At 44.7% G+C, this 24,048-nt stretch overlaps 1 protein-coding gene across 9 annotated transcripts in view; it reads left to right on the top strand.

The window, feature by feature from the left end:
* The window catches only part of LOC141726929 (ubiquitin-associated protein 2-like), a 197,520-nt gene that overhangs the window by 24,946 nt on the left and 148,526 nt on the right, over nucleotides 1–24,048 (top strand). For all 9 annotated transcript variants that reach the window (XM_074532024.1, XM_074532029.1, XM_074532028.1 and 6 more), the window contains exon 6: nucleotides 5,135–5,212. In XM_074532024.1, coding sequence (XP_074388125.1) covers nucleotides 5,135–5,212 — 78 coding nt within the window. The remainder of the gene's footprint in view (nucleotides 1–5,134; nucleotides 5,213–24,048) is intronic.

Genomic DNA, 24,048 nt, shown 5'->3' with positions numbered 1-24,048 from the left:
AGAGCAAAGCAGGCTCCAACTTAGAAATAAAGAAAACTCTATTAACCTACAACTATACATAAAGAGAAACACACACAGAACTCAGAATGAAAACCTTCTGTTCTGGTTTGACATTGGCACAAGGACAAATGCCCGCATGAAAATACACCTTCTCTGGTGTCTGCTGTGAGATTTTGACCAGGAATAAACAAAGCAGGCTCTCACTTGAAAAAGAAGAAAAGTTTATTAACTAAACTACAAAAACAATTACTAAACTACATACAAAAGGAAGAAAAAGAAAGAAAAAAAAACACAAGGAAAATGAAACCTCACAAAAACACTCTCCTCCTCCTCCTCCCCCCCAAATTCCCAATACAATACAATCCAAAATCAATTCTGGGTCCAGCACCACCCTTTAGAATGCTCAACTTCAGTTCCTCAAGAGGAGAGGGAGTCCTTCCATGTGTCGTGGTGGCCTTTTCCGTCCTTGTTCTGGTGCTCTCACCACCGGACCAGAATCAGGGCTGCTTCCAGGGTTGTCCTTTTAAGGAGACTGTGTCCAGTTCCAGAAAAGCTCAATCTCTCACTTCTGGGACATCTGTCCCCCCCATATTTTATATACCCCCTGGGGCCGAGGGGTACACACACTGAATCTTCTTTGGCTCTGGGACATTTCTCCCCCTGGACTCAGTCTCTGTATTCCAGGGAAACATAGCTCTGTCCATGGCTACACAAAAGAGTCCAGCATAAAATGCCACTCCCTCTTCTCCATCTTCCTAACATCTCTCACTCTCTCTCTCTCTGGTCCAGACCTTTGTCACTCGCTCATTTCCTTCGTCCTCCTCCACTCTTATCCCTCGTCTAGGAAGGGTTAATGTTCTGTGAAGTTTTCATTGTCCAAAAAAGGGTTAAAAACTCCTCCAAGCGGCTGGACTCCTGGCTGCAGCCCCCCAACATCTTCTCAGCCGGGCTGCCTGCTGCCAGCACATGTTTACTGCTTTCAAGGTAATGGCACACAAACACCGGCTGCACACTCTCTGTCTGTCTCCAAGGTGGGGGGGGGAGGAACAGGCTGCCCATTGCTTCCCGGCATTTCTTCTTCCTTCCACCCTTGGGGGGAGGGGGCCAGGCCTACCTCTCCCAGGCCGGGCCGCATGGCTTTTCCCCTCCCCCAGCCCAGCCAGCAACTGGGCCGGGGGAGAGACTCAACTCCTTCACCGCCGGAAATCCAAAGAGGAACTGCCAGGAGGAGAGCCCTGCTTTTACCCTGTGTTCTCGGAGGTGGATCCCAGTACCCAGTGGTTGGGCCAGATGGCAATATTCAAAACTGACCACTCATTGGCCCCATCCACACAGCATCCCAGTGTTACAGAGAGAAAAAAAATGAGGCCTTTGTCGTGGTCGAGCCATTTGTCGGTGAGGGGAGACTCAGACACTCAATATGAGTGATAAGCAAATTCCGTTTATTGAAAAGAGCATCAGACACTTATACAGCGAGTAATAAGCTTATGAATATTCTGTAAACTAAGCAATCTATTGGTTAAACTATACCATCAACTCTTCCTCATTCCTTAAGGGTTACATCCCTCTTTTCTCATGCCTCTTTCACTGTTTGTTATCATACTACAGCTAGGCCCAAGGACATGCTATCAATACAGGTGCAGGACTTGGAATTAGCCACGGTTTTGTACTTTTCTATTCTCTAACAGCTAAATTCCCAACATCCCAGAAATCCTGTTTCCGGGTCAAACCATGACACCTTCCAAAAAACATTCCTCCTCCCCCCACCAAATTTCCAATACATCCACCCCTCAGATCACCAACTCTCAGTCCATCACCACCCTTCAGATAATCAATTCTCAGTTCATCAAGGAGAGGGAGTCCTTCTTGTACCATAGGCTTCCCCTGGAAACACAGTTGAGACCTCTTGTGTTTCCATGTCACATGTGGCACCACCCGGAGAACATGTGCCATCGTGACATCTTCCTTCCATGTACAGTGCTCTCACCACTGTGCATGGACCAGAGCTGCTTCTAGGGTTTTCCCTTTTAAGGATGCTTTGCCCAGTTCCAAAAAAAAGCACAGTCTCTCACTTTCGGGACACCTGTCCCCCCCAAATTCACCCCCTGGGGCCGAGGGGTCTCGAGAACAGAGATCTTCTTCTTCCCTGAAGACGGAGGGCACCACCACCACCCTCCTCACCCATTGTCTCTGTTCACACACTCCTTCACATAACATCACTGCAGTCTCTTGGCTCCAAGCCATTGCCTTCCCCCTAAATGCAGTCTCTGCAGTCTCTGTGTCACAGGAAAAATGGTTCTGTCCATGGCTATACAAGAAAAGTCCAGCCAAAGGCCACTCCATCACCTCCGCCCACCCAAGATTCTTCTCAACTTCTCTTGTGGCCCATTTCTTCTTATCTCATCTCTGTCTGTCTTCTCATTCAACTCCAGGAGGATCAGCATTTGTAAGGTTTCCATCATCCAAGAAAAGGGTTCAAAATCTCAGGCTCTGCCTGTCCAGAACTCCCACGGCTGCCCTGCCAGGCACCTTCTCATTGCACCCCCCCCCCTTCCCCCCCTTCTCCTTCTTGGCTGGCCATGCTATCAAATTTCAAGGTTATTGGAATAAGAATCCCAATATTACCAGTTAGATTGTGCCTGGGCCAGTCTGACCCTTGCTGCTGGGCCAAAGGCGGCAGCTGTGGTGTTTCACCCCAGAGACACCTTTAGCTTGCTGGTGGTTGCAGCTGGGCACTAAACAAGTCCAGGCTTGTTAGGAACTCTGTTTACCTCAGGAGGAAAGCTTCAGGCGATGGTGAAGAGAAAAAGGAGATGGATTCTGCTGGAGGGTTATATCCAGAGGTTTATTCCATGGTTACAGAGGTCTGAATCTTGGGAACAGCTCCAACAGAATTGCAACCGCATGGCCTGATTCCCCTTTTAAGCTCCCGGGGGAGGGGAGGGGACAGGTGAGCCACCAACCAGGTGGGAGGGGCGGGGTCTCAGGAGAGGATGACACCTAGACAGACCAATGACCTCTGGGCCTGAGGGGCATCCTTTGAAGTTGACCAACCACACGACGCCTTGCTGGAATGTTAAGCCTGATTGACAGGACTCACTCAGCAAGGGGGCGAGGGGGAAGAGGTATAGGCATACCTGGGAGGTGACCTGGAAGTCTAAAATGGGACATTACAGCACACCGCAACACAAGGTGGCACAGGCACAGACACCAGCTCTCCCTCTCTTTCTCCTGGTGGAAGGGTGGGGTGGCTGCCCAATGCCTCTTAGTGCTCCTCCACCCTTCCATCCTGCAGGAGCCTTAACCTCCCTTCTCTCTCCAAGGCCCTGGCCTACCTCACCTGGCTGCATGGCTTCCCCTCCCCTGCCCAGCCCGCAGCCAGGCAGGGGAGGTCTGACCTCCTTCACGGACTGGAACCCAAGAGAGTTTCCCCCTGGGAGTTCCCTGCTTTTAACCCCCTGTGTTCTCAGAGGCGTATCCATGTCCTCAGTGGCCACACCAGGTGCTAATGTTCAAATCTGAGCACCTATTGGTTTGACCACAGCATCCCAAAAAACTCACTTCCTTTTCAAACCAGGACAGACTTGGGCTTGAGATGGTCTGTGTTTATTCAGAGACACTAAATTTAAATTTCTGTCCTTTTTTGATTAATTGATCTTATACAAATTGCTGTTCTTTTTTAAGTTTTAGAATTGACTCTGTAAAACTGCTTGAGAAGCATGTTGCTGCACAGCAGATACACTTTTTTTTTTCTTTTAATGAAAAAAATTATCCAGTTTTGATTATATTTCATTTTATGAGTTGGAGAGCCTGAAGATGTTCTCATCTTTTTATAAAGGGGAATGACAAGACTGGGATCATTATTACTCTTTAGCATATGTTACTCATAAGCCAACCAAATGTGAGTTTATACAACACAGAAAGTTCTTTGTGGGTTGAAATGTTTAAAATTTTTCTACAGCTTATACAGGTGCAAAAATACATGGTACAAAAGCAAACTGATGTTTCCAAGTTAGGTAGCATCACATTAGATCACCATTGGATGCGCATTGCTTTTTTCTATTTAAGTTTTATCAGCAGTATCAAAGCTATATAAATTGCCTGTAAGGGCCATACACACTGATAGATGAGCAGAGAAACACCAATGAAAAAATATGTTTAGCTTTTGACTTAAAAGCAGGAAAAAAAAATAATATTAGTAAATTCTTTTAATTATTGTAATATCTTCAAATATTGTGCCAGTGAAGACATTGTGAATCTTTGTAAAATAATGTCAAAGTTAGGAAAAAATAGTAATAAAACTTGCAGCTATACTTAGAAAAATTGAATTCAAATCCATCAAAATGAAAGTGAAGGGCAAAATTTTTGACAGAGCCTGGTGCTGCTTGTCTCTTTTTGCAAACTGGAATTAAAGATTTGTTTCAGGTTGTTACAAAGTCTTGATATCTCCTTCCACTGCAAGCGTTATTGGTTCTGTTGCTGCCATTAGGAAATGTTGTGCAGTACAAAATCTCAACAGTGTTTTAAGTTCTCAGTCTTTTTTTTATTTTCCTTCAAAGAGCCAGACATCTTTTGGAGTATTTCCTCAGGAGTTTTCAGTGAAATAGTTAAGGTGCAGTGTGCTTTTCTGATGCCTCACCTTCACCTGGTTGTTATCCTTCTGATTTAAATACAAAGGAGAGTTGTTTTAAGTTTCCCTGGCTGTAGAGGTATATGGTATGGGCGGACAAAAGAGTTGGTGTTCTTGATTGTTCCTTATTCTTTCACTGTTGCCACATAGCCTGTTATTGAGGAAGCATAGTATGAGGCAGCTTTTTTTCCTACCTTGTTAAAAGAGGTGAGGCCATAATTAATAGTGTAGGCTGCAAAACACTGCCTTTCTCCCTTCCCCCAAAACCCCAACCCAACAGAAATGCGTCTGCTGAAGGGCATTTTCCTCTTAGATATTTTGCTTCCTAATGGTTTAGCGCAAAGTAAACATAACTTGCTTGTAGCTAGGCTGCAGAAGAACAGGGCTGACTGATATCTGTTAACCAGCCCACTTGAAAATTTTGCCCTTTTTCTTGAGGTTTAGGTTAAGCAGATGGCTATACTGTTTCATGCATGAGTGTCTTAAGCTGTCCTCTCTCCACAGTCAGAGCTGAAGAGAATGGAGTGGACAACAGTCAAGGAGACAGGCCTTCAGACCGTGGGAAACGTAGCCGTGGGAGAGGTGAGATGGTAGTATTGGTGCAGGACTGGCACCAACGATTTCATATCCTGAAAACGAACTCTCCCATTTTTTTCTTTAAACACTTCTTTTGAAGCATTTGTTGGTTATCCTTTGATTCCATAAGCATTTCATCCACCTTTAATTTAGGTACGTTCCTCTCCCTTGTTCCTTGTTATGTCTTGGTCTCAGAACAACTTAAAAGAATTTACACAGATGACTTCTATGGTAATTTCCTGTGTAGCAGGCTTGTGTGCTCTGGCTATGGAGACCTGTTTTCCCAGATCGATTCATGTCAGCCTTTTGAGAGTGGGAGTATGCTGGATTCCGCAGGATGTACCTTGGCAGTAGGAGACCACAAGATTCCATCTGTATGGCTCTCAGGGAAGGATTTGATGTGTACTTCTGTTGTTTTTTGGGGGTAGATCTGGTTGTCAGGCTTGCCTTCTGTTTTTGGTAGCCAATCAGAGAAAGTACAAGCCACCTTAGAGGCTTTTTGGTAAGAGAAGGCATTCAGCATAGAAGACTTCATGAGAAGAACTGTGGAAAAAGAATCCTGCAGAGTTTTAGGTACAACAATCTTCTCCTGTAGAAGAGATAGGAAAGGTGTTGATAATGGATTTGATGTGGAATCAAGGGATGTGTAGTTGGTTTGATTTTCATGGGTTGAAGTGGAAAGAGGCTTGTTTCTTCTAAGAGCAGGAGGAATGAAAATTAATAACTTGGGTACAGTGCCGATTGTGTGAGGAAGTGGGTATTAAATGAATTACATTGCGAAAGTGCATAGCAGAGCTAATGTACTTAAGTAATGTCTGACTGGCAAAAAATTCTGCCTTCAAAAGGCTCTCTTCTTTGGAATAGTCAGTAACAAAGCATTCAAAGACAGGCACATCCAACTTTTGTCTCCAGATCTGCATCTTGAAGGAATGGAAACATGCAAAGACATGTAGCTTCCAAAGGATTGCAAAAACGACTCAGTTGTACCTGTGAATCAGCAAATACCAAATGGTGTGTGTAGAGAGGTAGCCTTGCAGGGGAGGGTGTGGCATAGTTCACAGCTATAGATTTTTGGTATGTTAGCACTGTTAATAGATGGAATGTAAGTATTTAAATTAATTGTTTTATAAAATAATCTTTTATATTCAAATCATAAAAGTAGGAGTTTTTTAAATTGTTGGGTGAAATGTAGAGATTAACTTTAAATGCAGTCTGTTTTTTGCTTTGTAACCTTATGAACAATAGACTGCTTTTGTTGTCAACGCTGTAGCTCTCTAGATTAATATCATGTCTTAAGCCAAAACACTGACCTATCTGACTGAATAGGAACAACTTCAACCAATTTTCATTCACTGGCTTAAGTGTACAAAGTATTACTGTATCTCTCTACCAAGTATTTTAGACTGCATTCATGTAAGAAAAGTATCTTAATGAAATGTTTTCAGCTGTCTGGGATAAACTGGTTGACTTCAGTATTACTATATTACAAGCATGTGTATTCTGTGGCAGGAAATACCTAGTTAAATTTTAATGCAAACCTCTTGTGGTTTTGGGCCAGGACAGTTATTTTTCTCAAAGTAGCCATGAGGAAGAAGTGCCTGGAGCCATCTGGGCATGCCTAGGTTGTTATTCTATACTACTCACATCACTGCCAGGGGGTGGAAGTAAGGGATTCTCAATTCTGAGAAGGAGGGGGGGGGGGCATGGTTTATGGTCGAGAAGAAAAAGATGGCACATGGAGTGTCCCCACACCATTTTGTTAATTGTCTTGGGAGTTATGCAGTGCTGGGTTGGTTGATGAATGTGGGGATTTTTTGGGGATTTTTGCATGCAAATCACCCTCTTTTTGTACTTTTGTTAGTAACATTGTTGCTGTTACTGTTCATTTTTTTATCTCATTGCTTTTTCCAGTAAATAGTTTTATCTCAACCCATAATCTCTGCCATTCTTATCTCCCATTGAAGGGAAGGAGCGAGTGGGGGGAGGAAAATGGGACACACTCTAAATTAAGAAGTGCTGCTCCTAAACCACAACAGCCTTTAATTGACACCCAGTGTGAGGCATGAAGGGTTGAGATAACAGACTTGCCCAGAGTTGTTGGGAAGCAATTTTGATCTAAGAATTTGTTGTATTATGTATGGAGCCACTAGGCACAATGTTGCTTGGTCTGTTCACATGGTTGTGGTACCTAACCCTGTATGTGTTTCAGTATATGCATTATGTGCCTGTCACAGTGCTCCTTCTCAGAGCAGGGATAGGGATCAGGATTGCTTTGTTGCTGTACTGTGTGATATCAGTTTATGACATTATAACGTCAAGGGCAATGAGGGCCATTAGGGATGTGTCTTCAGTGCTGCTCTCCTGCCATGGCCTTGGGTGCTACCTCTAGAAATTCATTAATAATCATACCTAGTCTGTGGGGGAAAGAGGGAAGGATGATTTTCCCCAGCTTTTAACCCTCTCTTCCTGCTTCAGGCCTGTTACATCAGCTTTTGAGAATTTTCAATTTCCTTTGGATGTTAAGGAAAGCCTCTTCTTGTTGCTAAGTTTGCCAGGTCTCCTCAGTGCAGTCTATACCATGTTCAGAATCAAGAAAGAGCTATCTAGGGAGGTTATTCAGAGATCTGCCATAAGGGTAGATGGATAGTCATGAGTGGCATGGAATGTGGGAGAAAATGAGCCAGTTTTGGGGGAAATTCTCTGCACCAGTGGTTTGGAAGTTCACCCTTGAACAAATATAGGACCCTGTTAAAGTGACAGAATATTTGCAAGGATAATGCTGTGACCGCTCCACAGGGGACCAACTTGTTGCAGTGTGCTGGGCCCTGGCTACTATTTATTGGACACTGCTTGTCACTAGACAGCACCCTCAGGGGAAGGAGGAGGAAAGCAGAGCCACTGACACTGTGGCCACTCAAACTGCAGTTGAAAAAGAGGAACAACCTATGTTGGTAGCAGTCATACCTATACAGAAAAAAAAAATCCAAGGCCGAATAATTTCACTTAGTGAGGGTTAAAGATGAAGCAGGGCCCACACAACAGGAGGAAGAGTCAGGGCCAGAGATAATCACTTGATTCCTATCCCTGGATGAGCTGCAAGATATGTGAAAAGATTTCAGCTGCCAGTTGGGTGAGTCCATGGTGACCTGGCTGCTCTGATCCTGGGGTATGGTGGCCAAGCAACCGGGATCCCTGTTCTGGGCTGTGTGCAATGACCAGAAAATTAGGAAGAAGACAGAATTACTAGGTTGGAAGAGACCTTTAAGATCATCGAGTCCAGCCCAGCCCTAACACCTCAACTAGACCATGGCACCAAGTGCCATGTCCAGTTTTTTTTTAAATACATCCAGGGATGGTGACTCCATCACCTCCCCGGGCAGACCATTCCAGTACTTTATCACCCTTTCTGTAAAAAACTTCTTCCTAATATCCAATTTATATTTCCCTTGGTGGAGCTTAAGACTGTGTTCTCTTGTTCTGTCAGTTGCTGACTGGAGAAAGAGACCAACCTCCACCTGACTACAGCTACTTTTCAGGAAGTTGTAGAGAGTGATAAGGTCACTTCTGAGTCTCCTTTTCTCCAGGCTAAACAACCCCAGCTCCCTCAGTAGTTCCTCATAGGACTTGTGTTCCAAGCCCCTCACCAGCCTTGTTGCCCTCCTCTGGACACGCTCAAGCGTCTCAACATCCTTCCTAAACTGAGGGGCTCAGAACTGGACACAGTATTCAAGGTGCGGCCTCACCAGTGCCAAGTACAGGGGAAGAATGACCTCCCTGCTCCTGCTGGCCATACTGTTCCTGATACAGGCCAGGATGCCGTTGGCCTTCTGGGCCACCAGGGCACACTGCTGACTCATGTTCAGTCGGTTGTTCACCAGTACCCCCAAGTCCCTTTCTGCCTGGGCACTGTCCAGCCACACCGTCCCCAGCCTATGGTGTTGCAGGGGATTATTGTGGCCAAAATGCAGGACTCGGCACTTGAACTTATTAAATGTCATCTTATTAGACTCTGCCCATCTATCCAACCATTCCAGGTCTTTCTGCAGAGCCCTCCTACCTTCCAACAGATTGATACATGCTCCCAGCTTATTGTTATCTGCAAATTTACTAATGAAAGACTTAATACCCTCATCCATGTCATCAATAAAAATATTGAACAGAACTGGCCCCAGCACAGACCCCTGAGGGACACCACTGGTGACTGGCTGCCAGCTGGATGCAACACCATTCCCCACCACTCTCTGGACCCGGCCATCCAGCCAGTTCTTAACCCAGCAAAGAGTGCACCTGTCCAAGCTGTGGACTGCCAGCTTTTCCAGGAGTACACTGTGGGAGACAGTGGCAAAGGCCTTGCTGAACTCTAAATAGACAACATCCACAGCCTTTCCTGCATGCACCAGGTGGGTCACCTGGTCATAAAAGGAGACCAAGTTGGTCGAACATGACCTACCCCTCCTAAACTAGTGCTGGCTGGGTCTGATACCCTGGCCATCCTGTAAGTGCTGTGCAATGACACTCAAAATAAACTGCTCCATTACCTTACCAGGTACTGAGGTCAGGCTAACTGGGCTATAATTACTAGGATCCTCCTTTCTACCCTTTTTGTGAATGGGTGTCACATTGGCCAGCTTCCAGTCATCTGGAATCTCACCATTGAGCCAGGACTGTTGGTAAATGATGGAGAGTGGCTTTGCAAGCTCATCTGCCAGCTCCCTCATCACCCTGGGATGGATCCCATCTTGGCCCATAGATTTATAAACATCCAAGCAGCTCAGCAGTTCTCTGACTGCCTCCTCTTGGATAACAAGGGGACCATTTTGCTCTCTGACACCATCTACCAACCCAGGAGAACAGTTGTCTTGAGGACAAGCTGTCTTCCCACTAAAGACTGAGGCAAAGAAGGCATTAAGCACTTATGCTTTCTCCTCATCTGCAGTTACTAAGTTCCCTCCCGCATCCAATAGAGAACAAAGGTTGGTCTTACCCTTCCTTTTACCATTAATGTATTTGTAAAAACATTTTTTATTATCCTTTACAAAAGTTGCAAAATTAAGTTCAAACTGAGCTTGGGCCTCCCTAATTTTTTTCCTAGATGCCTGAGCAACCCCTTTGAATACTTTGAGAGAAACCTGACCCTCCTTCCTAAGATGATACGTTTTTTTTTTTTATTCCTGAGTTCCTTCGAAACTTCATTGCCCCTCCAGGCTGGACGTTTGTGTCATCGACTCATCTTTTGGCACACAGGGATAATCTGTTCCTGTTGCCCTCAAGATCTCTGTTTTGAAGCATGCCCACGCTTCCTGAACTACTTTGTTTTTAAGGGCTACTTCCCAAGGAACTCTCTGAATACGTCTCCTAAATACGCCAAAGTCTGCCCTCCTGGAGGTCCATTGTAAAAGTCTTATTGATGTTCCTCCTGATTTCACCAAATATCGAGAACTCTATAATTTCATGATCACTATGCTCCAAGCAGCCTCCAACCACCACATCTCTCACCAGCCCATCTCTATTTGCAAACAACAGGTCTAACATAGTGCTTCCCTTGGTGGGCTCACTCACCAGCTGTGACAAAAAGTTGTCCTCCACACACCCTAAGAACTTCCTGGACTGCCTCTTTTCTGCTGTATTAAGTCTGCTAGGTTAAAATCACCCACAAGAACAAGGGCTGGTGATCCTGGAACATTCTCTAGCTGCTTATAGAATAAGTTGTCCACCTCTTCTTCCTGGTTGGGTGGACTATAACAGACTCCCAGTAGGATGTCAGCCTTGTTGGCCTTCCCCTTAATTCTTACCCATAGGCATTCAACTTCATCGTCATTAGTTTCAATACCTATGGCGTCCAAAGCCTCCGTAATATAAAGGGCCACCCCTCCATCTTTCTCCCTTTCCTGTCTCTCCTGAAGAGCTTGTAGCCATTCAGTGCAGTGCTCCAGTTATGTGAATTGTCCCACCATGTTTCTGTGATGGCAACATCATAGCTTTGCTGCTGCACCATGGCCTCCAGCTCTTCTTGTTTGTTACTAATGCTGCATGCATTAGTATACATGTACTTCAGCTAGGCTACTGATTTCACCCCTATCTCAGGCTTACCACCCTTGGGCCTGCTTCCAGAGAGCCCAGCTGCATCCCCTTCCCCCTTCAAACCCAGTTTAAAGCCCTCTCAATAAGTTCTGCCAGTTCATAAGCTAAAATCCTTCTACCCTTAACAGAGAGATGGAGCCCATCCAGTTCCAGCTGGCCAGGTGCTGAAAAAGTTTCCCCATGATCAAAAAACCTAAAATTCCACTGATGACACCAACTCTTGAGCCACTTGTTAATAACATGGGTTCTCCTATTCCTTTCAGTGATTTTCTCCACCACTAAAGGGACTGAGCAGAACACTACTTGTGCTCCTGCCCTATCAACCACTTGACCCAGTGCCCTGAAGTCCCTTTTTATTGCCCTGACACTCCTCTTTTCAATTTCACCACTGCCAGCCTGTAGTATCAGCAGTGGATATTAATCAGAGGGCTGAATCAGCCCAGAGAGTCTCTCAGTAATATCCTGTGCCTGGGCCCCAGGAAAGCAGCAAACCTCTCTATGGGTTGGGTCCAGTTGACATGGGGCCCTCCATTCCCCTCAGAAGGGAGTCACCACTACAACTACCCTTCTTTTCATTTTAATGGTAGAGGTGGTGATCTGTCTGACAGATTAAGCATAACTGGGAGGCTCTCCAGGCAGATTATTTTCTTCTACATCCTCTGGCTAACCCTCTAGATCCAGGGCCGATACCTAGTCCGAAGTGGCATCTGGGTAGGTGATAGGGGTCGGGAGGAATTTTTATTACCTCACCTAGTAGGGACCCATTTCCACTCCCCTTCATCTACCAGGTGTCCTCCTATTGCTTGACAGTGAGAGGCAGGGGAGTCTTTTGACTCCTGATGGGTCTCCCTCAAGGATGGAAGGGCACAACTCCATCAATCTATTTCCATTTCACTTTCCCTAATACTTCATAGTCTTTCAACTTCCTCCCTAAGCTCAGGCACCAGTGAAAGGAGATCATTCACCTGTTCACACTGCTGGCAGGTGTCGCTGTAGAGCTCCTTAAAGAAAGATGCAGGACACCCTTTTATGGAGCAAAGAAGAAAAAAGATCCTGGTTTATTCACATATCTCTTTATATAGAGTTTTTAAAGAACATCCCCTGTCTATCCCCAATTGGTCAGTAACAAGTTGTTACCCTGTACTGATTGGTCACTCAATCCCCCGGTGTGTACGTGCAGAAAGAGTTGTTTGTAACACATAGTTTTCATTTTTCTACCTAACAGTGTAAAAACAGTTTTTACAGGTGGCTAGTGTTTTTCACAGTCCTTTCACAGTTCTTTCTCAGGGCAAGCAGGTTGTTTTCCACAGTCCTAGACTTCTTTCTCAAGGAAAACAAGTTGTTTTTCACTGCTGCAGGACTGTTCTCATGAAGAGCTGTCAGCTTTCTCAGGGCTTCTGTTGGCTCGAGTCAGGATTCAGTTTGTAAGGCCTCTGGCCTGGTGTTTCACCACCACAGGCAGGCTTCTTCTGCAACGCCCCCTGGAACCACTGATAAGCTCAAACACTGCGCAGGAATGCGTCTGGACAGACACATCCTTTTTGGAGGGTTCTACTTAGCTACATACACTTTTACTGATTGCAGTTTTTGATCATGTAAAAACCATTACTAACAAAAAAACCCCCAAAAACTAACCAACCAACAGAAACAACAAACAAAAATCCTCACTAGCAGGAGGAACCTGCAACCCTGCCTGCTTGCCCTGCCTGCGCAAACTGCCACGCAAACTGCTGTGCCATGCCCCCAGAGACATGCCCCGCTCCTGTTCGCCGTGCTCTGGGGAATCTCAGCCTCTATAGGTGACTCCTGTGAAGAGTGAGGGAAAGGTATTCTCTCAAAAAGTTTCTAATAGCACATTCAAGCAGGTGAAATGCCATGGAGCAGGGTATCTAGTACCTGAGAGAATTAGCTGTGCTGGAGGTACTCTATAGGGATTAAAATAATGAGCAGTCTCCTGTAGATCCAGATGCAGTCTGGTGTATACAATGCATATGGCAGAAGTGCCTATGGAGTATGCCATCATTATATATCAACTCACTGGCAGTGATGTCAAAGAAAGAAGGAGAACGAACAGTGCTTCAGATGACTACCCGACTCTGGCAATAGAAGTGGTCAACAAAATAGCAGTTATGTCCCCACCAGCAGCAAGAAGGACACACAAGCTTTCCTAGGCACTATGGGTTTTTGGAGGATGCATATTCCAGATTACAGTCAGATTGTAAACCCTCTCTATCATGTGTGATGGAAGAAAAAGAGTTTCAGGTGGGGTTGTCTTGGTTTAAAAGACAGGTGTCTGTTAAGGAAGATGGGAACCTCCCTTGGAATGGAAAATATGACCACCTTCCCTCCAAATTATTATAATTTGAAATTATGGGGCTTTCAGGCAAAGATATGGGAAAAGGAATAACAGCTCTTTACTAGAATATATATATATATGCACCAAGGCAAACAAACAACAACAACAGCAGCAACAACAAACAAAAAACCCAGAAATCCAATAACAGCCTTCTCTTGGCTGTCAAGCACTTTCCCCTTTGATGTAGTTCTGGTCACAGCTGGCAGGGGTGCTGTTGGCTCTTGGCCAGGCAGGGCTGATGCATTGATTCTCCTGTGGCTGCAGAGGGCGCTGTGGCATGAGCTCAGTGGCTTCTTTCCATGTGGTTAATGGCAGCTTAGATGGCAGGAGTGAGAGAAAAGGGGCTTCCTTTGCAAACTCATGGAGAGCAGCTGGTCTCAGTGTCCCTCTGGGTGGCGAAATGGACTGTAGTAGGAACCTCAGAGCAGTAGGCTGGAGCAGCAGAGGCAAGCACATCTGGGGTGGCAAGCAAAGCATAGCAAAAACCCTAAACAGTGTCAGAAAATAGTGGGGCTGGGCAGTGGCAGCCAGGCTCCTGCAAGCAGCTGCTGCAAACAGCCAGGAGATGCTCCCTCTGGAGAAGGGAAGGGAGTTGGGGTCCCAGGTTACCCTTGAGGCACCCAAGTAGATGGTGAAGGTCCCTCCCAGTGAGGTTCAGTGTTGAAAAGACCTAGTTCAATGACCACTCTTGCAAGCAAAGGCTCACCCACAGTAAGGAGAAGCAGTGAAGGATGAAACTCTGCAGTGGCAGCGAATCCTCTGGGCAGCAACAGTCTGGCATCAAAAGCACAAACTATCCCCCCTCCAATCCCGAAAGCGAGTGAGAGCTGAGCCCAGCCCCTGACCCCCAGCCAAGTCTCTTGGTATCTCTGCACTTTCCAAGCAAAAATCCCCCAGCTACCAAGCTCACTTCCCAGGTAAGAGACTGCAGCCAACTGCATCCCTCCCGTCTCCCAGCCACATATTTTATCTCTTAAATATCGTTGTTCTCATCTCTTAGCCAACAAATGGGAGAAAAATTCCCTGAGAGCAATTATTTTTTCCTTTTTTTTTTTTTTTTCCTCACCTCCAACAGAGGTCCTGAACAAGAACAAGCTTTTGAACAAATTAAACAGGAGATTGTTCATGTAGTAGCCTTTGGGCCAGTCAGGACAATACAGGATATGAAAAATGTGCTCTACACCACAGCTGAGGAGAATGGTCCTTTCTGGAGCCTCTAGCAAAAAGTACCTAGGGAGACCCAAGGACAACCCCTGGGATTCTGGAGTCAGGGATACAAAGGATCCAAGGCCTTTTACACCCCAACTGAAAAAGAGATACTGGCAGCTTATAAAGGGATTCAAGCTGCTTCAGAAGTGGTTGGCACTGAAGCACAGCTCCTCCTGACAACCCGACTGCCAGTGCTGGGCTGGATGTTCAAAGGAAAAGTCTCTTCCACACATCATGCCACTGATGTTATGTGGAGTAAGTGGGTTGTGTTAATCACACAGCAAGCTCAAAACCCCAATCACCCAGGGATCTTGGAAGTCATCACAAACTGGCCAGCAGGTGAGAATTTCAGACTAATTTTAGTGGAGGAAGAGGAAAACAATGTGTTGAGGACGCCCCACCATATAGTCAGCGACCAGAAAATGAAAAACAGTACAATCTCTTTCTTGATGATTTCTGCCATATCGTAGGGATACATCAAACACAGAAAGCTGACTTATGGATTCATACACGGTGAGTTGCAGAAGCTATTGAGGGCCAAGGTCGATCAAGTCGTTGCAGAGCTGAAAGCCATCAATTTGACTTTGGATATTGCTGAAGGAGAGAAATGGTCAGCATTCCACCTCCCCACTGACTTGTGGATGGTAGAAAATGCATTGTGGGGGTGGTTGGACCAATGGAAAAAAGACTATTTGGCAGCACAGAGGGAAAGCCATCTGGACTGCTGAATCATGGCAAGACATGGCTGCTCAGGTTGAGAAATTGACTGTAAAGGTACATCATGTAGATGTGATGTTCTTCAGTAGTGTGACTCTTGGGTGCGTGTGGAAAAATGGTGAGGTAGATCAAGCTACCAAGATTAAAGTGTCTCAGGTGGATCTGGACTGGTGACATAAGGGTGAATTATTTCTGGCTCAATGGGCTCATGATGCATCAGGTCATCAGGAAAGATATGCAACATACGGATGGGCTCGTTATCAAGATGTGGACTTAACCATGGACACTATATCCTAGATTATCCATAACTGTGAAACATGTGCTGTTGTCAAGCAGGCCAAGTGGGCAAAGCCTCTGTGTTGTGGGGGACGATGGTCAAAATATAAGTATAGGGAGGCCTGGCAGGTTGATTACATCACACTGCCACAAACATACCAAGACCAGCACTGTGTGCTGACAATGGTGGAAACAAACACTGGATGGCTGGAGACATACTCTGTCCCTCATGTCATTGTCCGGAACACCATCCTGGGCCTTGAAGAGCAAGTCCTTTGGCCACATGGCACCCCAGAAAGAATTGCGCTGGACAATGGGACTCATTTCAAAAATAACCTCATAGATAGCTGAACTGGAGAGCACAGAATTGAATGGATGTATCATACTCCCTATCATGCACCAGCCTCTGGGAAAATTGAATGGTACGATGGACTATTAAAAAACACATTTAAAGTAGTGAGGGGGTGTGGGACCTTCAAACATTGGGATCTACATTTAGCAAAGGCCACCTGGTTAGTTAACACTAGAGCTCTACCAGTTGAGCTGGCCCTGCCCAATCAAAACTTCCATGTACCATAGAAGGGGATAAAGTCCCCATGGTGCATATGAGAAATATGTTAGGGGGAAGACAGTTTGGATTAGTCCTGCCTCAAGGAAAGGCAAACCCATCTGTGGGATTGTTTTTGCTCAGGGACCTGGGTGCACTTGGTTGGTAATGCAGAGGAATGGGGAAATGTGTACCTCAAGGGAATTTGATTTTGGGTGAGAACAGTCTCTAATGTTGAATTGTATAATATCAGTTGCTGAATGATTCTGCCACTGTGCCATAACTACCATGGACAATGAGGATGGACTGCTCTAGATACACCAGTCATGAGCTCCTGATGCAGCAGCCAGATGATAGCACACCAGCCCTCCTCCCCTGGAAGGCATCTAGGACAGATAGAACCCACAGTCAGACTAAATTAACTCTAAAGACATCTTGGAGGTTGGCCATTGACAATGGAAATTATATGTTTGCTTGTGTATATTTTTTATATATACATACATATATATTTGGAAGGTATAAGATCTGGACATGAGCTAGATGGTATAGAACAAGGGGTAGATAATGTCCTGTTTTTTTGGCCAGAACAGTGAATTATTCCAAAGTAGTTGTGAGGGCATGGATCCTAGAGCCTCTGGGTGCATCTCACTGCTGGGGGGGGCAGCAGTAAGGAATTCTCACTTCTGAGGAGGAGGGGGATGTTGCTTACCATCAGGAAGAAAAAGGTGGCTTGCAGAGGGTCCCCCGCCATTTTGTTCCTTTTCTTGGGGGGTTGTGTGGTGCCAGGTCGGTTGGTGAATGTGGGGTTTTTGTATGCTTTTGTTATTAGTATTGTTGCTGTTACTGTTTGGTTTTTTATCTCGTCGCTGTTTCCAGTAAATTGTTCTTATCTTAACCCATAATCTCTGCCTCTTAAATCTCCCACTGGAGGGGAGAGGGAAGTGAGTGTGGTGGTGGTCGTGCGGCACCAAATTAGGGGGTGCCGCTCTTAAACCATGACAAAAACTGTGAAATCTGCAGGCAGTTATATAAAGCTGTGTAATTTATTTCTCAGTATTTCAGGGATGGCTGACCCTTCTTTGGATATTAGTAGAAATTGTCTTGGGGTGATTTTATGATGTACTTTATTCCGTAATCATCTGCTTTATGCCCAGAAATATCTGCAGTATCTTTAAGATTAACCAGGGGGTGGGGCCAGAGCCTGGGAGCCCCGGGCGTGGGCTCTGTTCAATCTCTCTCTCTCCAGTGGTTGGTGGCTACACAGATTGTTACTTCATTGCCTTCTGCTAGATTAATTTTCACCAACTTAGGCAAGAAGCTACTGGGTTTTTTTTGTTTTTTTTTTCCTTCCCCTGGCATGGAGGCTTTTCACTGGCAAATCCTTTTGGCAACTTTTTTTGGTTTTGTTTTTTTTTTTTCTCTCTGGCTCGAGGAGCCTGTGGGGCAGCCATGGCCAGTCTGAACCCCAGGAAAGACCAAGACAGCAAAATCCACCAGTTTTGCTTGCTGTGAGGAGGAAAACCAACGCTAGAGGATCAACAGGTTTCCCATCTGCTCTGCTCCAGGCTGCTATGTGAACTCTTCTGTGGTATTCACATTCTCTGAACAGAGAGAGACATAATTCGCTCTCACAGGATTTTTCCTGAAGAAGCACAGAGAGAAGAGAAAACAATTCTTATCTCTATTCTCTAGTCCTGTTGTTTTGCACATGTGGAATGTGTTAGGAAGATTGTTTACCTGAAGTAATTTGGCAATTAGATTCTGCTGAGGATTGTTTTAATTCCTTGGCCAATTAGGTCAAAGCTGTGTCCTAGCTGTCTCAGACAGTCACAAATTTTTCTTTAGTATGTAATTTAATATAATATTAGTGCAATATAGTATAATTTTGATAAAACAATTGTTCAACATTCTGAATCAATAGTCAGGTACCAATCATTCCCAGATGTTGGGGTTGCCCAAAATACTATACTCTTCCCCTTCCCAGAGACAAAAGGGACCAGTCGCCATTTTGTTTTCCAGGTCACACAGTCAGCCTGTGTATTTTTCTTCCCTGGGAATTTGAGGGGTTTTTTTTGTTCTGCTGTGGGTGTGTGGGTGGACGGTAAGTTTCTGGGAATTCATATCTAGCATTTATTCAATCCTTTTCTGTGCCTTGTGGGCACCCCCCTTTTTTTTGTTAATAAACAGTTTTGGGTTTTTTTTTCACTTTCACCTGCTGGTATCAATTTCATTGGCAGAAGAAAAGGGGGTTATTGAAGCCCTTTCCCTTTTAAAGGAAATACTCATTACAGGGTGTTTTCTCCCAAAATTTGTCTACAAAACCAAGACAAAATAATAATAGTCTTCTGTCATTTCATCTGGTAGTCTTTTCTGTTACACAGAATTAGGTGCTTCAGCTGCAAGTAAATACATGGCTGGTTATCACCACAGAATGCTTTTTTAGAAATTTTTCCTGCAGAGCCTGTATATGTAGGAATCTAGGCATTGGATAAAAAAATAGGGGTCAGCTAATATCTTTGCAATGCATTGTCTCTATTTTAAGCTACCTACTGAGGCTGGAGTTATTTTACTGACTGCTTTATAGGTGAAGATTTTCTGGGCCATTGTGTTACTTCTTTACTGTAGAACAATATAATTTTAATAAATTATATGCACTGAAAATAGCAGAAATGAGATTGACACTGTGGTGAAAATATGATGTTCACTGAGGGGGGGAAAACCCTGATACTCAGTATTTCAGCCTCCATGCTATAGGTACTAGCCTTTTTAGGAGGCTGCCTGATGGACTCCCTTGGGAGGCAGTCCTGAAGTGTTGTCATCTTATTGCAGGAGTTCCATACGGTTGTCTCCTTATAGCAAAAGTTCCATACTTTCTTGGTGTTTCTCGTGGGCATCTCCTCAGAGCACTGACTCTTTCTTCGTCACAAAGTAACCAACTGACCCCAATTCCCCTCTCAACCACCCACCCCACTCTTTTATAGCACTCTTCTTCTCATTGGTTACAGCTGTGGCCTGTTAAAGTCAGGCCTATTCCTAATCTTTGATAATTGGCCCAGCTGCAACTCCTTAGGGGTAAGATTACTTTCTACACTATCTTTATTTTCTTATATTCTGTTCCCCTACACTGAAGGACAAAGGAATCTGAGAAGGTTGTACATTCTTCAAGAAAGAATTCTTAAAGGTTCAGGAGCATGCTGTTCCATGTGCTGAAAGATGAGCTGCTGGGGAAGATTGCAGGTCTGGCTTAACAGAGAGCTTTGGCTGGAAGCTGGGGGGGAAAAAAAGAGTTGATCACTCTTGGAAGAAGGGGCAGGCAACTTGTGAGGACTACAACCATGTCATAATGTTGTACAGGGAGAAAATTAGAAGGGCCAAAGCCTTAATATGGCTGCTGCCATACAAGATAATAAAAATGTTTCTGTATCAGCAGCAAAAGGAGGGGTAAGGAGAATATCCTCACTTAAGTGTGGGGGAAAACATAGTGGCAAAGGATGAGGAAAAGGCTGAGGTACTCAATGCCTTCTTTGCTTCAGTCTTTTATAACAAGACCAGTTTGTTCTCTTGGTGCCCAGCCCCCTGAGCTGGAAGATGGAGACAGGTAGCAGAATGAAGCCCTCACAATCCAAGGAGAAATGGTCAATGACCTGCTACACCACTAAGACACACACAAGTCCTTGGGGCTGGATGGGCTCCACCCAAGGGTACTGAAGGAGCTGACAGAAGTGCTCACCAAGCCACTTTGAATCATTTATCACAAGTCCTGGCTAACAAAGGAGGTCCCAGAAGACTGGAATTTAGCAAATATCATGTCCATCCAAAAGAAGGGTTGGAAGTAGGATCTGGGGAACTACAGGCCTGTCAGCCTGACCTCATTTCCAGGGAAGGTAATTGACCAGATAATCTTGAGTGCCATCACATGGCACCTACAGAACAACCAGGGGATCAGGCCCAGCCAGCATGGGTTTAGGAAAGGCAGGTCCTGCTTGACCAACCTGATCTTCTTCTATGACAGGGCAACCTGCCTAGTGGATGAGGCAAAGGCTGTGGATGTTGTCTCCCTGGAGTTTAGTAAAGCCTTTGACACTGTCTCCCACAACATTCTCCTGGAGGCACTGGCTGTTCATGGCTTGGCCAGTTGCACTGTGTACTGGTTTAGGGAAAATTTGGGAGAAAACCTCTGAAGGGGTTTCCTCTAGAAAAGCAAATTCAAGTGGCTCCTCCCCCAACTGGTTAGGGGAAAAAGATTTCCTTGGAGAAAAGTGGAAAAAACTGTTTATTTAACAGGCAAAGCATTCACCAGCACACAAAAATGGACAATATTAAACAATAAAACCTCTTGCTGCTCCAAAAGAGATGACAAACTCAGAAAAGTCCCCTTCATGGGCTGTAGCTCAGCTTACTCAGTCTCTTATCAGTCCCTCCGGTGCTGAAAATGCTGTGGTCCAGGCCCGGCCTGGTGGGCCACAGGTACGAGCTGCAGGTGCTCTTCTGGGTGTTCAGTCCAGAGCAGGTTTAAACAGGTCCAAAGAAAAAGAAAAAAAAACATAGTCTAGGGAACTTCTCTGCCTCAGCTAGCTAGAAACTAACTAAAAGCAAAGGAGTGCTCTGTCCTGCTGTCTGTCTGTCCATCTGCAGTCAATACAGTCCAGAAGCAGAAATGTGGAGGAGTGAGTGCAGTTTCTGATAACAAACTGCAGGCTTCTTCTTCCCCCCTTCACTCTTGGAACCAGTCTTAGAGGTGCAAAACTTGTTTCTGGGCTAAACAGATGAATGGGGATACAAGCATCATAAAGTCACCCTAAGACACACTGTTAGCTAGGTAGAAAACTGGCTGGATGGCTGACCTCAGAGAGTGGCAGGGAACAGAGTTAAATCCAGCTACAGGCCATTTACTAGTGCTTTTCCCCAAGGCTCAGTGTTTAGGCCAGTCCTGCTTAATATCTTTATCCATGATTGCTTTAAAGGTTCTAGTGCACCCTCAGTAAGTCTGCAGATGACACCAAGTTGGTGTTGATCTTCTGGAGGGTCTAAAGGCTTTACAGAGGGATCAGGACAAGTTGGATCAATAGGCTGAGGTCAATCATATGAAGTTCAACAAGGCAAAGGGCCAGGTCCTGCACTTGGGTCACAGCAACCCCCTGTAGCACTGCAGGCTTGGGGCAGAGTGGCTGGAAAGCTGCCCAGCAAAAAAGGACCTGGGGGTTCTGGTCAGCAACTGGCTGAACATGAGCCCAGGTGGCCCAGAAGGTTAATGGCATTCTGGCCTGTATCAGCAATAGTGTGGCCATCAGGACCAGGGCAGTGATCATTCCCCTGTACTGGGCACTGGTGAGGCCACAGCTCGAATCCTGTGTTGAATTTTTGGCTTCTCACTACAAGAAAGTGGAAGTGTTCAAAATGCATGTGGATGTGGCACTTGGGGATGTTATGTTGGTGCTAGGCCAACAGTTGGACTTAATCTTGGAGGTCTTTTCCAACCTTAATTATTCTGATTCTATAAATGGTTACTAGAGTACGTGCTTTATAATATGAAACTGATTTAATGCTTCTATCTTTATAACTAACAAGACAAAATTATTTGAATCGTAATGTATATATAATTAATATCAAGATATTATAATATATTGAATATCACTTCAGTGTTTGTTTTGGTAATATGGAATACAAAGAATATTAATTTTCTATACTTAGTGTCCTTATCTCTTTGCAAGGCTTAAACTTCTGTCACCTTAATGTCTGCTGGGAGGATGGCTGGCTCTGTATTTCCAAGGCAGAGACCAGGACTGTTTGATTATTGTGTAGTCAGAGATAAGTGCAGAGATAAGGTGATGCCTGCACTTCCAGTCTGCGTTCCCTTACTGTTCTTAAGCCTATTTCTTAACCTTAGAGTGCCTTCACCTAATTAAACCTGTCATTGTGAAAATCTGAATTTCAAAATAAAGTTTCTGTGATGCAGTGGAAAGATTTAGGTCTGTGTCCAGGTTTAGAGCAAATTTGGGGAAGAATCCCCCAAAGGAGCTCCGTTGGGAAAAGCAGATCCAATCGGCCCCTCCCCCCAACTGGTTCTGGAGGAAAAAAATTACCTCCTTGGAGAAAGGTGGAAAAAACTGTTTATTAAACAATAAAACCAAAACAATATCAAACAATGAGACCCCTTGCCACTCTAAAAGAGATGACAAACTGAGAAAACCCCGTCCCCGGGTTGCAGCTCAGTTCACTCAGTCTCTGATCAGTCCCTCCAGTGCTGGAATTGTCGCAGGCCAGGCCCGGCCCGGTGGGCCACAGTTGCAGCTGCCGATGCTCCCCTGGGTGTTCAGTCCAGAGCAGTTTCAAGAGGTCCAAAGAAAAGGGAAAAAAAACAGTCCAGGGAACTTCTCTGCCTCAGCTAGGTAACACTAACTAAAAAGCAAAAGAAGAGCTCTGTCCCACTTGTCTGTCTGCAGAGAACACCGTCAGGAGCAGGAATGTGTAGGAGTGGAGTACAGTGTCTGAAAACAAACTGCGCGGTTCTTCTCTCCCCCCCTTCACTCTCTGGAACACTCTTAAAGGTACAAAACTTATTATTCAACATAAACAGAATGAGATGATTGGGGATAAAAGCATCATAGAGTCAACCCAGGACAGTCTGCAAGCTCAGCAAATTGGATTTTTTACATATTAGGTTATTAAGTTAATGGAGTGCTCCAATCCGAGTTGTTATGCTACACAACTTTTTCATGCTTCCATGTAGTGTGCATTTGTTTTGCGGGAAGAATAGTTGTGTATGAGATGAACAATTCTTTCTATGCATGGATGGTACCAGAGTGAAGTCTTGATTCTGTGATTATAAGTGTTTTTAACTCCCAATGGGTTTTAGTGGAAACAAAATCTCACTCCCTGCTTAGGTTTTCTCTATAATTCATTCCAGAAAAGAAAAATATAAATTGAGTAAGTGGAGACTAATGTGAACCTAGTCAACTGAGGGAGGTGTGTGTAATTTTGTTATTTGCCTGATTCCATTATTTGCTTTTGTTCTCAATATGCTGATTGATTTTAAGAAAGTCTATTCCTTTAGAGTCGGTGGAAGATTTAATGAGCTACTGCCACGTCACTTGTCTTTTTGTCAGTATATAAAAATGTTAGAAAAATTGCTGATTGTGAATTACCACAGGAAAAAAAAATTAGTGAACATTGGCTGTTGTAATATAAATCATATCTGTGCATCTCTTTAGAGTAGTGTTAAAGCTATACTTTTTATGTTAAAAGCATAAACTGGCATTACTGCAGGGAAGAATTTATCTTGTCTGCCTCTTGGTACATTTGAGCTTTATTAGAGGATTGATCTAAGTTTAAAATTAACCAAGGCAAAAAAATAAAAAGAGAGCAGGCATCATGGTAGCTGGGGGCTACAGGGGTTTTGGTGGCTTATCCTTGTATAAAGGTGACTGGTTTTCTGGCATTTAGCAAGCAGGAAACTGGTTTGAAGAGCCACAACAGTGACCTAATAATTTTGTTTTCTGATGGTGGTTTTGTGCTCACTTACTTTTTTGACAGTATGTGCAAAGCTTAGTGCAGGAAAGAGCAGAGTTGTGATCACTAGTGAGAAACTTCTATTGTAGTAGTTCTGATTTAAATGGGTTTAAGTTACTGTGGGATTGCATGCTCAGAATATGGGTC

The sequence above is a fragment of the Zonotrichia albicollis genome, chromosome W (genome assembly GCF_047830755.1).
Source record: "Zonotrichia albicollis isolate bZonAlb1 chromosome W, bZonAlb1.hap1, whole genome shotgun sequence".
Taxonomy (NCBI): domain Eukaryota; kingdom Metazoa; phylum Chordata; class Aves; order Passeriformes; family Passerellidae; genus Zonotrichia; species Zonotrichia albicollis.
This window is presented reverse-complemented; position numbering and strand designations above follow the sequence as displayed.